Below are 16,534 nucleotides of genomic sequence, written 5' to 3'. Positions count from 1 at the left end.
TCTTTGCTAAGCCGTAAGTCCCAGAGGCAGGGACTTGTTTGTTCGCCCGGCTTGTCCAGCATCTGGCCTGGCGCTTGGGGAGCTGAGTCAATGCCCAGACCCACTCCGTGACCTTAGTGGGGAGGCAACCCCAGAATCCCTCTCGCGGCCATTGCTCCAGCTACCCAGGCGACCACTCTACAGGGACTTACCGGAGTGGGAGCGGCCATGGCGGGGCTGGCAGGGCTGGCAGGACCAGCAGCACCCCAAAATCCCGAGGTAGTTGCGGCGGCAGTTGTGCCAGTTCAGTTTCCGCGCCCCCAATCGCCGCCAATAGCAACGCCGGCGGAGTCGCCGCGTCCCGCCCACTGCAATTAAAGGAGAAGAGCTCTGTTTTTGCCCGCCGACCAGAAGTGGGGCCGCTCGACAGGCGCCGGTCTCGTCCGACAGCTTCGCCCGATGAGATAACCCGCCGAGCAGCCAAAAGCCTCAGTTCGCTGTCACACCTTCCTTCTTAGAACTAAAAAAAAAAAAAAAAAAAAATCTAAATAAAGGTTTCGGGCCTTCGGCGCACCGTCTAGCTCTGGTAACAGAGCGCTCAGCCCTCCGGGAAATGAAGTTCTACATAGCACTTACCCTACAGTCTAAATAAAGGTAGAACTGCATTTCCCGAGATGCCCCGGGGTGGGCGGGGCTTTACCATTCAGGGTGACGGCCTTAAGGATACCGGAAGGAGGACACTTGTGTTGCTGTTCGGTGCTGCTTTAAAGCTTCCGCCTAAGGCGCCATTGAGAACCGGTTACTCGCCCCTCGGGACCTCAAAATGGTTGGTTCCTCCGAATGCTCCTAGGCGTCTATTGAAAAGGACTGGAGTCACTCAGAATCACAACCATGGAGTAGAGAGACCTGTGTTCAATCCTTAAGTCTCTACTGGCTTTACTGGGTGACCCCAGGAAAAATGTCTGCTCTGAGGGTAGTCTTCTCCGTTCGTCCTAAGAGTGAATGTGATTGCAGCCTGGCCTTCCCAGAACTCTTCAGCCTTGAGAAGCTTTTACATACGCTATGTCTAAAAGAAGTCCATGTCTTCCCATCTCTGGGTAGTCTGGGGGATAATCTTGGGTTCGCTTACGTAACCTGACCCTATCAAAAGGTAAAAGACGCAATTCTCGGGCCGGACCAGCAGAGGCCGTCCTTTCTCACTTCCTGCAGTGAAAGCAGAGAAGGCCCTTAGTGACCTTTTTTCCTACTGCGCTTCCCATGGGAATCTTCCCAACGTGCACCCGACCTGAACTGGATGTTTTGTAAGATTCAAGAACCTCCCATCACCTCTCCTGGGTAGGCCAACTTGTCCATACTCCAACACTAATTAAGATCTGGATGTATCCTGAGGTTTCTTACTACATGCCTAGACTTGAGACCGTGTCCCTAAATCTTCAGGGACAGTAAACTCAGAAACTGACGTGTGGAGAAGTGTATTTGGACCTCAAAGAATGGCTCACTGGTTAAGAGAGTGTATACGGCTCTCCCAGGGAACTCAAGTTCTATTCCCAGCACCCATGTCAGATGGCTCACAACTGCCTGTGACTCCAGTTCTAAGGCAATTCAACACCTCAGGTCTCCTTTGGCACCTGCGCTCACATGCATAGACACACACATACACTTAATTAAAAATAATATTTTTAAAATCTCTTTAGGAAAGATACAAGAAGTGGACATATAACTGTTGCTATTTTAATTATGTTGGCATATCATTGGTTCCTTTATGTTAGAAATGTTTGGGCCAACTTAGATACTGTGAAATTCCCAAGACAAAAATAGTTGTTCACATACACAATACAGTCTGGATTGTTCAGCACCGTTTGGGGGACAATTTCTCAGTCTTCCCATATTCCGTTGTTTTCTTGCCTATAAGTGTCATGAGCACACCATGCCAGAAACATGATGGACACATTTCTATATTTCTACAATGTCGAAATGTAGTGAATAACGATAAATTCACAAGCTATGTCAAATTTGTTGTTTTGTTTTTGAGATAGGGTCTCTATGTAGTCCTAGCTTTCCTGGAACTTGCTCTGTAGACCAGGCTGGCCTCAAACTCATGAGATCCTCCTGCTTCTTCCTCCAGTAGTCACAGATTCTCTTATTTTAAAGAATTATTTCATTTATTATGTATACAGTGTTCTGCCTGCAGGCCAGAAGAGAGCACCAGATCTCATTACAGATAGTTGTGAGTCACACCATGTGGTTGCTGGGAAGGAAACGCAGGACCTCTGGAAGAGCAGCCAGTACTCTTAATCACTGAGCCATCTCTTCAGCCCCCTTTTATTTTTATTTTTTAAGATTTATGTGAGCTGAGTGGTGGTCGCACATGCCTTGAATCCTACCATTCACTCAGGAAGCAGAGGCAGGTAGATCTCTGGGTTTTGAGGCCAGCCTGGTCTACAGAGTGAGTTCCATGACAGTCAGAGCTACACGGACAGATTCTGTCTCCAAAAACAAAACAAACAAAATATCTATGCGTATGAGTGCTTACCTACATGTATGTATATACACCACACATATGTCTGATGTCTACAGAGGCCAGAAGAAGACATCAGATCCCCTGGAACTGGAGTTACAAACAGTTGTGAGTTATCATGTGGGTGCTGGGAACTTAGCCAGGGTCCTCTGCAAGAGCAGCCAATGCCCTTCACTGCTCTCTCCAGCCCCAGCCACAAGTTCTTTATTCAAATGTTTTTCTTTTTTCTTGATTTCATTGAGAATATTGTGGGGTAGCCAACAGAGAAGACTGTTCAGATGTGTGTTTAAGCCAACAGAAAGTCTTATTAGCCAGCCGGCAGCTACACTGGGTGTTTGGGATCTGAGTGTAGCACTGAGCCTTTCTCAGGGGCAGCTTTTAAACACAAAAACCATATTCTTGGTTGACATACTTCAGTTAACAAGAACAGTTAGCCAGAAGAGGAACCACAGAAGCCAGAAAGCAAGGTTAGTCCATTTAGAGATTTCCCCATAAGCATGGACTTTGGTGGACTAGGCCTTCGTTTTAGTTTTGGTAGGTGGTGTTGTCTATGTGCTGAGTTTTACAGTCTGAATGGTACAGTAACTTCAATCATGAAGTCAGTTGGGCTAAGATCTGGGGCCCTTTTACAAGAAGGGTCTCATGTGGCCCAGGCTGGCCTCCAGATCACTACATTGGTGAAGACAATTTTGAACTCCAGAGGATACTGCCTCCATTCTTGGAGTAGAGGCTCGTACTATGGTGTTTGGGTTATACAATGGTGGGGATTGAACCCAGGCATTCATGCATTGCTAGGCAAGCACTGGCCCAACTGAGCCCCATGATTCCAATCTTAAATACTTGTATCATGGTTGGTGCCTCAACAGGTAGTGATAATCTACATGCACAAAGAAATATAGAGTCATTCTGCCTCTGTGTTTGCATTCACAATAAAGCCAGCTGCTGCTGTGTACCATGAAGTCACCTAGGGCAGGGCATGGCTGGAAAGGCACTCTTTCACACAAGGTGGAGTAATTTAGAGCAGGGCACAGCCTGATCTCAGTAGCCAGCTAAATATTCAAAGCACGTGTTGAGGGGTGGGGAGTGGGATGGGGAGGGGGGAATGCAGAGAAATCTGACTACTAGACTTGGGATGTTTTTTTGTTGGGTGGCAGCAAGTTTGTCTGTTTTACCTGTTAAATTAGGAATCTTTAATTCAGAAGACTGGGTTTAAGCAGGCCCAGTGGCTCAGCCCTGTAATCACAGTTACTGGAGAAGCTGAGATAGGATGATCACAGGTTCTTAGCCTCCTGGGCCACAGAGTGAATGTGAGGCCAGCCTGGGAAATTCAGTAAGACCCTGTCTCAAAATAAAAAGTGAAAAGGAGTAAGTAACCCTTTGTCCATACTCCTGTAAGTAACTCAGCGGTTCACCCTCTCTTCTGGCCTCCATTTTCACACACAGGCGTGTACACAGACAGGTACACACTAACTAACTAAATGAATAAATAAATAAATAAATATTTTTCAAAAGAAAGGGGCAGTGAGATGGCTGAGCAGGGAAAAGTGCCTGCTGCCGAGCAAGCCTGGTAACTTGAGTTCAATCCCAGAAGGTATGGGAGGCGTGGAGTTCCTTGTGCTCACGGAAGAGCACTAAAGGGAACCAGGAATGATAGGCTGGTTCCTTCAAAGGAAGGAATGCATAACCTAGAGTGCTGGGAATGGATGTCTTTAATAGCCTGGTAAGCTTTTTCTCTATCGGTGTGGGGAGACCACATGGAAATCTTCCCCCCACACCCTTATTGTGAGCTTGTCAATCTACAGAACCTATCTTTATGGAAGGTATCACATGTACTTACAAAGAGTTTTGATATAATCACATCTTAAGCTTTATTGTACACATGAGATGGAATCCATTATCACTAGGAATAGTTTCACCAAGTTTTGTTTTGGTATGTTTTTTTGTTATTGTTTTGTTTGTTTGTTTGTTTGTTGGCTTTTCAAGAGACAGGGTTTCTCTGTGTAGCTTTGTGTCTTTCCTGGAACTCGCTTTAGAGACCAGACTGGCCTCAAACTCACAGAGATCCGCCTGCCTCTGTCTCCCGAGTGCTGGGATTAAAGGCATGTGCCACTGCTGCCTGGTTTTACTAAGTTTTAATATGCTGAAAATAAACTACTTGGGGTCAGACTTCCTCAAGTTTGAACCAACACTGGCTTCTTAGTGGTGTTGAACCAAACTACGTTCTTGCTTCCTTTGATCTTTACTCCTCGAGACACACAAACACACACACACACACACACACACACACACACACACACCATCCATGGTGGAAGCAGAGAATCAACTCCTTCAAGTTGTCCTTTGGCATCTACATGTGCACCATGGCATATGTGCCCACAAACACAAAAGTAAATTAATTAAACAAATGTAAAAAAAAATAAAAACAAATGTAGAAAAGGAAGCTGAGGCTATAGCTCCATCAAGCCCTAAATTCCATCTTCAGTGCTACAAAATAAAAGGGAAAGTTGAGTTTGGAAAAACTTAAGAGCGGGCAGTGGTGGTGAATGCCTTTAATCCCAGCACTCGGGAGGCAGAGGCAGGTGGATCTCTGTGAGTTCGATGCCAGCCTGGTCTACATAGCAAGTTCCAGGACAGCCAAGACTACATAGAGAGACCGCACCTCAAAAAACAAAAGAAGGAAAAAGAAAAACATATAAAATAGTTTTGCTCCAACCGAGAGTCACGGGAAGATTTTGCTCAGTCTCCAGGTCTCCTCCAGATCTTTCCAAATCCCAGTCTTCTCTCTCCCTGCCCACCAGGGAAGAGACGAGAGAAGGCCCACCTCAGTGAGCAGGCCTCGTACCCTTGTCCAATCCATGAGATTGAACTGCAGCTTTGACTGGGGCCTCCACATTGTGTCAGAGTTCAATGTTTGAGGAGCCTCCATGCTGGCAAGAGCTTAATGTTAGGGGCTACAAGAGGCACTGCCTTTTCACGCCCCGTACGGAAAGTCTCTGTCCACGTGCGTGAACCTCTCATCATCCTTCTACAACCCAGATTCCCGGGCCAGCCCAGGGTGGAGTGAAGACAGAGTAGCAAAGGCAGGGACCCCGCTCTTCAGCCCAGCCCAGCCTGGAGATTCCACCGGTGCTCTCGGGCAATCTGGTCTGTATCTGCCCAGGGCCTGGGTTTGAAATTCTGTGCCAGAGCAGCTCAGGGTTTGTCCCCAGGGTTAGCCTGGTCTGGGGATGCACCCAGGCTCTGCCCCCCTGCAAGCTGGATCAGCTAGTAAGAGTCACACTGCCTCTCCCAGCCTCTGTGTTCTCAATTACAGTACAGTCGTAGTTCCATACTTGCTACACAAGGGTGGGGACATCCCATGAGTTATTAATTCATGTTGGAGCCTGATGTTTCTCTGTCACTTAATATGAAATGTATGACATCATACTTCCTCTGCGCCAACAGCCTAGCCAACACCTCCTATCCCGACTCCCAGTACTCTTCCCAGCTCCCGGTGCTGCAGCCCTGTTGGCCTTATCAGTCATTGAACAAGAGTGTGCCTGGCTCCATGCTCAGGATTTTATACTGGATTCAATGCCAGGGACAACTGGTTCTGTCACTTCCATGAGGATTTGTTCAAACATTATGACCACTCTACTTAAAACATCAGCCCTCTCCTCCCTTTTCCCTGCTTCACTTTCCTCCAGTGACTCATTGTCATCTGCACACTGGGTTTTTTCGTGGTTGTCCTTTGTTGTTGTAACAGGGTCTCACTATGTAGCCTTGGATAGCCCTGAAACTCACTGTGTAGACCAGGCTGGCCTAGAATTCATAGAGATCCACCCACCTCTGCCTCTAGAGTGCTCAGATTAAAGGCGTGCGCCACCACAACCAGCCTTGTTTCTTATTTTGTTTTGTTTTCAGACAAGATCTCATGTAGCCCAGGCTAGTCCCTAATTCACTATATAGCCAAAGGGGACCTTGAACTCCGGATCTCTTGCCTCTGTGTCCCAAGTGCTGTGACTTTGGGTGTGGGATGCCTTATCTGGCTTAGGAAGGACAGTTTGTAGGTAACACACTCAACAAAGGTCTGAAAAGAGAGATAAACAGAAGCATGTGGATCAGGACAAAGCAGATGAGATCGGGGTAAAACCAGATTGTAAGGACAGAAAAGCAGACTGGATCCTTGGGAATTGGTCTCCAGTAAACCACACACCCTGCCCTAGAGCTACAGTGAAATAAAGGAGCTCCATATGCCCCTCAGCTGGGACTATGGCCCAGGTCCACTTGCTGTGGGAGTGATGTTGCAGAGTACCTTCCCCAGGGAGTCCCACAGCAGTTCTGGGTGTTAGTGGTACCCTTCGAAGAGCTGACAAGACCCAGTGAGTCAGCTGTCTCTAAAAGCAGGCCACAACCTAGAGAGAGAAGAAAGCCAATGGAGCCATAGGTCTTCAGCCTTACCTACCCTGCTCCTCCGTCCAGCTACAGTAGTCACGCTGGTAAAATATCCCTCGCCAACAGGGATGTTAAAGGGGGTCCCTCTAGCTGAGCACCTAGCTTTGGCCCATCTTCCCATGTTGCAGGCAGTGGACCTGACTGGAACTGTCTTGTGGTTTCTGGAAATAAAACATAATGCTGACTTGGGACCATGTTTCCTTGTAGTTGGTTCCCTAAGAAGTGTGTGGATGTGGAGCTGATTATTAACAACCCTCTCAAGTCAGATGGCGATATCTCTGTGTTCCAAGCCTTCTATTCACATCCCCTAAGCCTGACCTATGCTCTTTCTCTCCTGGCCCCAAAAAGTCCCAGGCCACTTTCACAGTGCCCAGAGCCAGGGAATGAGCCAGGGAATCCCAGCTGTGATGAAGGCAACTTTCTCAGCAGGATTTCCTGCTGTGGGCCTGCAAGCACCGACTGAGAGCAGGGTGGAAATACACACAGGCTGAGTTCAAAGTGTAGATCTTTTCCAATAAATAAAGTAGCCACAGCTTTAGAGCACAGCTCTCAGCCTGGGTGTTGTGCAGAGCCTCTGCATGAGGAGCTCCAACATCAGAGTTTTAGTTTTGTTGTTGTTGTTTGTTGTTGTTGTTGAGACAGGGTTTCTCTGTGTAGCCCTGGCTGCCCTGGAACTCACTCCTGTAGACCAGGCTGGCCTCAAAATCACAAAGACTGCCTGCCTATGCCTCCCCAGTGCTGGGGTTAAAGGCGTGCACCGCCATGGCCCTGCATACTTTGTTGTTTCAAACAGCTTCCTGTATACTAGGCTGGCAGCAAATTCATCATATAAGAGAATCATGAATTTCTGATCCCCCTGCCTCTGCCTGCTAAATACTTGGATCACAGGCATGCTTACTATGCCCAGTTTATATGGTGCCGGGGATAAAACCCAGGGCCTCATCATGTCAGGATGGTGGGGGGCGGGGGGGTCTAAGGCACCAGACTCAAATGTTGGGCCTTGTACTGCTAGGCAAGCATCCTACCTAGTGAACTACATGCCCAGCCTAACACCGCTGGTTTTGTTTGTGATATGGTCTCACTATGTATCCCTGGCCAGCCTGAAAGTTGTTCTGTAGACCTGGCCGGCCTTGAACTCACAGAGATCTTCCTGCCCAGTGCTAGGATTAAAGGTATGTGCCGTCATGCATGGCGTAACACCAGTGTTTTAAAGCTCTCCAGGTGAGTCCAATGGACATCCAGGACTGAGAACCCTGGCTCTTGACCAGTAATGACCAAAAGACTTTTCTAGGGCTGTGCAAATGTCCACATGTTTGTCCAGCGTGATATCCACTGGTCATATGTGAATACTTGAAATGTGGTTAGTGTGGCTGAAGAACTGAATTCTTCATCTTATTTTACCTTAATTCATTTAGATATAGTCAGCAGTGTATGGCTAGTGACTACTGTATTGGCCAGCACAGCTCCAGAATATGAGTTGGCTCTGTGGCCTCAGGCAAGTCATTGACCACTTGGACTTTAGTCTTCTGGTAAGGTCATGAAGGGATGTGGTGCCCAATCTATGATACCTGTAGAAGTTTTTTGGCCTATGCCCCAGTATCCTGGTAAAGGCAAGGGGTCAGATATACTAGTCCAACCTAGAGACCTGGAACAGGACAGAATGAGATTGGCCATAACTCTCTCTCTCTCTCTCTCTCTCTCTCTCTCTCTCTCTCTCTCTCTTTTTTTAAGATTTATTTATTATGTAAACAGTATTCTGTCTGCACATATCTCTGCAGGCCAGAAGAGGGCACCAGATCTCACTACAGATGGTTGTGAGCCACCATGTGGTTGCTGGGAATTGAACTCAGGACCTTTGGAAGAGCAAACAGTGCTCTTAACCTCTGAGCCACCTCTCCAGCCCTGGCCATAACTCTTTCTGCCATATAAAAGGGCTTTTCTGGCTATTTCCAGAGTATTTGAGGTGGGAACATTTTACTATTTACTTATTTATTATTTTTTGTTTTGTTTTTTCGAGACAGGGTTTCTCTGTGTAGTTTTGGTGCCTGTCTTGGATCTTGCTCTGTAGACCAGGCTGGCTTTGAACTCATAGAGATCCGCCTGACTCTGCCTCCCAGTGCTGGAATTAAAGGCGTGTGCCACCAACCCCCCCTCCCACCCACCTACCCCCATCCCCCACCCCCGCACACTTTCCGCACCCCACCCCCAGCTGAGGACCGAACCCAGGGCCTTGCGCTTGCTAGGCAAGCGCTCTACCACTGAGCTAAACCCCAACCCTTGAGGTGGGAACATTAATGGGACTTCAGGAAGTAGCCTGAAACCAGACAGTCATCTACTGTGTGGACAAATAACTAATGCAAATGAAGTCTTAACCATGACCTCAGGAGCAGTGCAGTACTAAGCCCATTTTACTGTTGGAGAAACTGAGGCACAGAGTTGGTAAAGGAGGCACTAAGATTAGAACCCCTCTGTCTGCAGGCCTGACCTCTTAGTTCTGCTGTATTCAGGGAGAAAGACTAAGAGGTCTGAACCAGTTTGGGATGCTGCATTACTTAAGAGGGCTCTGGAGACTTGCCTGTCCCCCCAAAAGAGATGGAGCCAAGACTGTCCCAAAGCAGCCGGTCTCACATGTAAAAGCCCCTAGTTGTCCTGTGACGGTCCACTGTCACTCAGATGGTTGTATTTTTAAATTCTTTTAGTTTTTCGAGACAGGGTTTCTCTGTGTAGCTTTGCATCTTTCCTAGAACTTGCTTTGGAGACCAGGCTGGCCTCGAACTCACAGAGATCCATCTGCCTCTGTCTCCCGAGTGCTGGGATTACAGGCATGCGCCATCACCGCCCGGCTTAAATTCTTTTTTATCTTATTTTATGTAATATTGATGTTATGCCTGTATGCATGTCGTGTGCATCACATGTGTCTAGTGCCTGTGGAAGCCAGAAGAGGGTGTTGGATCACCTGGAACTGGAGTTAGAGACAGTTGTGAGCTTCCAAATGTGGGTGCTGGGAATTGAACTGGGGTCCTCCAGAAGAGCAGCCAGTGCTCTTAACCGCTAAGCTATGGCTCCAGTCCCTAGTCATAGTTTTTAAGACTTTTTATTTTCAGTAGTGGGGATTCAAACCCAGAACCTTGCTTGTGTTAAGCATGCTCTCTACCACTAAGCTACATCCCAGGCCCTTTTTGGTTGTTTGTTTGTTTGTTTGTTTGTTTGTTTGGTTGGTTGGTTTTTCCAAGACAGGGTTTCTTTGTGCAGCTTTGGCTGTCCTGGACTAGCTCTGTAGACCAGACTGGTCTCGAACTCACAGAGATCCTCCTGCCTCTGTCTCCTGAGTGCTGCCCTTTTTTGTGGTGCTGCCCTTTTTAGTGGTGATATATTGTGTACCCTAATAAAATTTACCTGAAGATCAGAGAACAGAACAAGCCACTGGATTAAACACAGAGCCAGGCAGTGGTGGCACACACCTTTAACCCCAGTAATTGGGAGGCACACATGCCTTTAATGGCTGGGCAGAGAAAGGTATATAAGGCGTGAGGAGACAGGAACTAGAAGCTTTTTCAGCTGAGGAAGCTCATTCAGCTAGAGGCCTATTGGCTAAGGCTTTTTAGGCTGAGGAGTCCTAGAGTTAAGAAGTGGCTTGTTCCTTTGTCTCTCTGATCTTTCAGCATTTATACCAATATCTGGCTCCAGGTTTTTATTAAAAGACCATTTAGAAATTTGAGCAACAGGGTTTTGTTTTGTTTTGTTTGTTTTTTGTTTTTTGTTTTTTGTTTTTTTCCAGAGCTGAGGATGGAACCCAGGGTCTTGCGCTTGCTAGGCAAGCACTCTACCACTGAGCTAAATCCCCAAACCCAGGCAACAGTTTTTAATGTGGTACTTTGCCACAGCATACATGTGGAGGTCAGAAGACCATTCTGTGGAATGTGTTCTCTCTGCCTTTACATGAATTCCTGGGATCAAACTCAGATCATCAGATTTGCGTCATCAGTGACAAGGGCCTTTGTCTGCTGAGCTGTCTTACTGGCAGCTCTTGATTTTTTTTTTTTTGCAAGCTCACAGACTGTCTGCCCCATGGTCTCACTGTGGATTTCGAGCTAGCCTTGAACTCATGATGTAGCCAGGCTGACCTTAAACTCCAGATTCTCCTGCCTCCACATCCTGAGTATTTGTTCAGAGATTATGTGCGTACCACTATGCTCTGCCTGACTGCTCAGCTGATCATCAAATGGGCTGAGTCCTCCCAGCCCAGGTCTCCAGGGGATGCAGGGTGCAGTGGAGAATCCACGGAGGTCTTGCTATAAATGTCCATTCTCAGGCCTGCTTTAGTTGGCTTCTGTCAGGGAAGATGGCAGACGCTTGAGTTTGCCAAGGTCCCCATCGTGGCTGTGATGCAGTCGTGGGGCCTCACTGGAAAGGACAGCCCTGCCTTGCCCTTAGGAAGCAGGGGAACCATCACCTAGCTGTGAAGCTCTGACCAGGGGTACGAGACAAGTCCCAGCTGTGACCTCCTCTTGCATCATGATTCCATCTGGTGCCTCACTTTACAGACTAAACAAGTCCATGTGTCCTTTCTCTGTGTTCTGTCAGTGCACACCACCTCCCATGGTGGCCCTGGAAAGCTCACAGACTGCCCCATGGTCAGAGCCAGAAAGTTCTGAGATCAGTTCCAGGTCTGTCCTCCTCCTCTTCCTCCACTGGCCCTGACCTGGACTGCCCACTCTAGTGGACAGCTGCAGGGAAGGAGCTTTACCTTAGGCCTGCCTGACTGCTAGATATATAGGAGATTTTTCTGGTCTCAGTGGATGGATGTAGTCAAGGGGCACATCCAGGCCTCACTTCACCACACTGTCCTTTGCACTGGCTTACCCCAAATCTTTCTTTGTAAGATCACGCTCTTCCAGGTCTAGCCTGCATATCACCTCCTCAGAGATGCTTCCTATGACCCCAGGCTGCACCCGAAGGCTCCAGCCTCCTCCCTGCTTAGGTGGTGGTTGGGTTTGTCTTCCATGCTAGAACTAGAGCTCCCTGGGGGCAGACAGAGATTGATTGTGACCTTTGGGGCACCTGTCCCCACAGAGCACAGGAAAAGCCATCCAGACTTGTTTAGCAAGTACCAGTGGCCATGTCAGAGGAGCAGCTGGTGGCAATTGAAGTTCCTGGTGTCAGCTCAGGAGACAACTCCCTGGTGGGTGAATTTCACATAGACAAGGCCCTGAGACCACAGACGATCCTGGAATGTCTTTTGCTTCTGCTGTGCCTTTACAAGTTTGCTGCTGCCATCTTTCTCTGGTATCTGGCATGGTGTGAATGGGTGTGGGGAGATCCCCACTGCCTGTAATGTAGTGTGTTTATCTCATGGAAACATCCTGTTCTACTAGACATTTTTACCTGTGGATTATTGTGAAGATGACATTTTCCTAAACTGTACTGTCTAAATGATAATAATAATGTCAGTTTATACAGAGTTTTTTTTAAATTCATTTATTTTTATGTGTATTGGTGTTTTGCCAGCATGTATGCCAGATCCCCTGGAACTGTAGCTACAGACAGTTGTAATCTGCCATGTGTGTGCTGGGAATTGAACCTGGGTCCTTTGGAAGAATAGCCAATGCTCTTAACCACTGAGCCATCTCTCCAGCCCCAGCTTAAATTCTTTTAACATTAACATTGGGAGATGTGTTCACAGGTTTCAGTTTGTATCATTAGCTGAAACAAAGCCTGAAAATAACTTCAGGTTAGATCAGATGTTTTGATAATAACTTTAAGATGAGAAACCCCAGAAAACAATCTAAAGTTCACAAGGACACATAGCTGAGGTAAAAAATACAAAGTAGCCCAACTGTTACTACTGATGGACTTTCTAGCTAGGGTTGGTTGATGATCAAAGATGGTGATTAATTATTGTACCCATTCCTGCCCTCAATCTCCTGTATAAGAAACTACTGATGAGTGGGTATGCACCCTAAAGATCTAAAGTACAGCTGACTGATTGTTTTTATGTATAAACATTTAGGTTTGTGATTCCTTTAAGATTCCTTATAAGATGACCTTTCAAGATAAATAATAAAGTGGTGGATTCTTTCTTTGTAACCACAACATGCAACCTGCCAACAAAAGAGTTGGCTGGGAAAAAAATGCTTTTTGCTTGCTCATGTTCTGTTAATCTGTAACAAATTACTTAGGTTTAAATATGTGTAAGTTGTTGGGGTGACTTTGTTTTTAAAAATGTAAGGAAGATGAAAACATGTTTTTACTTGTACTCATATAATCATCCACTTGAAAAATAGAATGTAACCACATTATGTTTCCTGTATTGTCTAAAAGATTTTGTTGGGGTATATAAGTTGTAGGGATAAGTACACAATAGAAGAACAGAGAGAAACAGAGAAGGAAACCATCAAGAGACTGTCTTTTTCCCCTCAGACAGAAAAGTCTAGTACAGGCCAGTGCTGTGGATTTCCCTTGGAGCCTTGTGCTGCTGGAGGCTGGCCACCCAGGCAGTGATAAACAAGTCAACTCCTGGAATCCACAGCCATTGGGAGACAGTTTCCACCATTCCCCCCCCCCCCCATGAAGCCTGGGCTCAGGGAGGGGCTCATATTCACTCAGGAGCAAGCAATTCAGTTCCATGGGTGTTTGTGGAACACTGCTGTGTCCTCAGCCCTGTTACACGGTTCCACACATCTAGAGAGCAGCATGTGCATCCCAGCCCCCATACCTGGCTCAGCAGGGCAGGCTAGTGACTGCTGAACAAGGGAAGGCAGACAAGACAAGGGCCACAAACAGGCTGAACTTGGTGAGTGTTCTCACTGGAGTTCAACTCATCATGGGGCAGGGAGGCATCCAGTGGCAGAGTAGAGGCTTCTGGGAGCAGGAGAAACATCAGGGAGGGAAAGGTAAGAGGAGAGTCCCAGAGCTGAGCAGGGTGAATTCACTCCTCAGAGGCTGTTACCTCTCAGCCCAGCTCTAAGAAGCAAGAACTCACCCAGGTGGCAAAACCTTCTCTATGAAGGATCATTTTTTCGTCCCATTCAGGTCCATCCATGAGTCACACAACCACTAGGTTGTACAAGGCAAAGATTGAGCTCCAGAGAGAAAGTGGCTGGTCCTCAGGTCCTGGAGGAGGAAAGAGAAAACACTTGTCCACCTCCCTGGGGCCCACCCACAGCATGTTTCCTCCATTGAAGTCCATCTGTGGTTCCCCATGGCCAGGATAAGGCCAGACTCCCCATTGTCCACCTGCTTAGTGTCTGCCTCCTCTCTACCCTCACTACTGTGCCACCCAACTGGGATGACTTCATAGGCCACACCTTCCCACCCTTATCCCTGCTCTAGGCATTCCCTCTGCCCAATGCTATGTGAAGTGTGTAGGGACTCCTGACCTACCCTGAATTTGGTCTTAAATGTCTCTGACCTCTATGGATGCCTCATCGCTGAACATGTGGAGCTTAGGCTACTCAGGCCAGTGTCATCTCCTCTGGGGTTACTGGGGCCCCATCTTGTTCTAGCTGAGGACCTGAATGTTCCTGGAGGAGTCTTACTTCATTTAGACCCTTCCTTCATCATAGGGAATGGATGAAGTATATGGGCATTTTAATCTGGGCTTTTCTGGCTGACCTGGAGAAAGGATTAGCAGTGGTTCTCAACCTGTAGATAATGACCCCTTAGACAAACTTCAATCTCTAAAAAAAATTTACATTACAAAAATAATCCTAAACTAGGCGGTGGTGCCTTTCATCCCAGCACTCAGGAGGCAGAGCCAGGCGGATCTCTGTGAGTTCGAGGCCAGCATGGGCTACAGAGAGAGTTCCAGGACAGGCTCCAAAGCTGCACAGAGAAACCCTGTCTTGAAAAAACAAAAACAAACAAACAAATTCTGTGTGTGGGGGGCTGTATTAAAGGGTGGCGGCATTAGCAAGGTTGAGAGCCAGTAGATTAGAAGGTTTTTGGTTGTGTGGAGAGTGACTGTAGAAACACCAGGATGGTGTGGGAAAGAGAGGCAGGAAAGGGAAGTGACAGTGACAGTTTTGTTACTATGTTGAGTGACAAACCCTCATTGTCACTCAAAAGCCCCTGGGGCATGTCACACATCAGTGCCCAAGGCTCTCCCTGAAGAGTGAGGGCGTGTCCGCTTGTCCACCCATTCCCAACAGGCACAGTTGGGCCTGGCATTTCCCTTCTGCCCTACACAGGGCCTCTGGGCTCCTAGGACAAAGGAAGGCCTCATGCCTTGGGTCTCCAGCCCTAGTAGTTGAAAGTGAGGTTTGTCTAGGCAAAAATGGCAAGAAAGAGGGAACCAGATATGTCAGCATAAACCATTACACCATATGTCCATGTTAATAAGTGTGCTGGTGCCCTTTTACACTCATGGGCACAGGGAGTCCAGAAACTTCTGTTTGTGCCAACTTCTATGAGTTCACAGAAAGAACAGCACAACAGCAAGCAGCCTGTGGCCTTGCCCTTTCTTCTTCTCCACCCTCCCTGGCTCAGGGTCATCCAAACTGTGCCAAGCTTCTACAGATGTGACCAGATTGTTCTGGCTCTGCTTTGGGCAGCAGCAGCAGCAGCTCCCATCCTCAGGCCGGTATGGAAACAGGGGTCAGAGTGCAGTGGGTGCAGGGCAATGGGGTTGGGACTCCTACTGAGATGATATTAAGTCTAGACTCTGGGCCTCCTCTCTCTCAACCTTGTGGCCCCCGGGAGCCTGGACAGTAACCAGGGAGGCTTTGAATATCGTTCAGGGGACATGGACCTTCTATTTATAGGCAATAAGGTGTGCTAGGCATCAAGAAGGGGCACACTTCCCACCTCTGCCTAGACATTGCCTCTAGGAACAGTACCTCGCTATGCTCTGCCTCCTTTCTTCACGTGGCTGTCTTGACTTTCAGTGTCCAGATTTCCCTCTTGTGAACCAGTCTCATCTAGGATGGATTCATTTGCTCTGACATTTGCAAAGTCCCTATTTCAAAATAAGATCAGATTCACTGACAGCAGGGGATGGAGTTGGATGTATCTTTTAGGGGAATACAATCTGGGGTAGTGCCTGGTGCATCCGTACCTGCTAACAAGTAGTCTCTGAAATGAGCAGATAGGGGAGGCTGAGAGGGCCAGGCAGGCAAACTTTTCATGCATGGACCCACATATTCACATATTCACATGAGTGTGTGTGTGTGTGTGTGTGTGTGTGTGTGTATGTGTGTGTGCGTGCGCGCGCGCTTGGTTTACAAGCCAGGCCCAGGACACAATTTTCAAGTTCCTCCGTGAAAGGGCCACCAAAGTCAAAGCTTTGATCCTCAGAGATTTCCTTAGGAATGTTAAGCAAGGCCAGCACTGACATCATGTGCAGATACACAGAGAGCCCTGTATTTCCAAGGCTACCCAAATGCACAGCTTTGGTTTGATGGAGGACGTGGGGGGGGGGCAGGGAGAGGTGCCCAGCTGGCATAGCCACTTGTGGGGTCTGGGATCAGGGAACCTCAGTGGAGATGGTGGATAACACTTCCAGTCAAAGAAAGGAGTGGATCAGAGGGGTTCCTCTGACCATCCCTCCTTAGAACTCTCAGACATCTGGAATCAGTCTGGCCCAAGCTAAACCCTCTTCCCTAC

The 16,534-nt window shown here is 47.7% G+C and overlaps 1 protein-coding gene across 5 annotated transcripts in view; it reads right to left on the bottom strand.

Moving 5' to 3' along the window:
- Poc1a (POC1 centriolar protein A) overlaps positions 1–16,534 on the bottom strand; it is a 106,568-nt gene that overhangs the window by 72,193 nt on the left and 17,841 nt on the right. For 2 of the 5 annotated variants that reach the window (XM_036193180.1, XM_036193184.1), the window contains exons 1-2: positions 616–1,080; positions 192–499 (exon numbers count right to left, since the gene is read on the bottom strand). In XM_036193180.1, coding sequence (XP_036049073.1) covers positions 192–209 — 18 coding nt within the window. In that variant the 5' untranslated portion in view covers positions 210–499; positions 616–1,080. Of the gene's footprint in view, positions 1–191; positions 500–615; positions 1,081–16,534 lie in introns of those variants that run through there. The other 3 variants (XM_036193181.1, XM_036193183.1, XM_036193182.1) reach the window with 3 other exon arrangements.

The sequence above is a fragment of the Onychomys torridus genome, chromosome 7 (genome assembly GCF_903995425.1).
Source record: "Onychomys torridus chromosome 7, mOncTor1.1, whole genome shotgun sequence".
NCBI classification, from domain to species: Eukaryota; Metazoa; Chordata; class Mammalia; order Rodentia; family Cricetidae; genus Onychomys; species Onychomys torridus.
The sequence above is the reverse complement of the archived record's forward strand: the minus strand, read 5'-3'. Positions and strand labels throughout refer to the sequence as shown.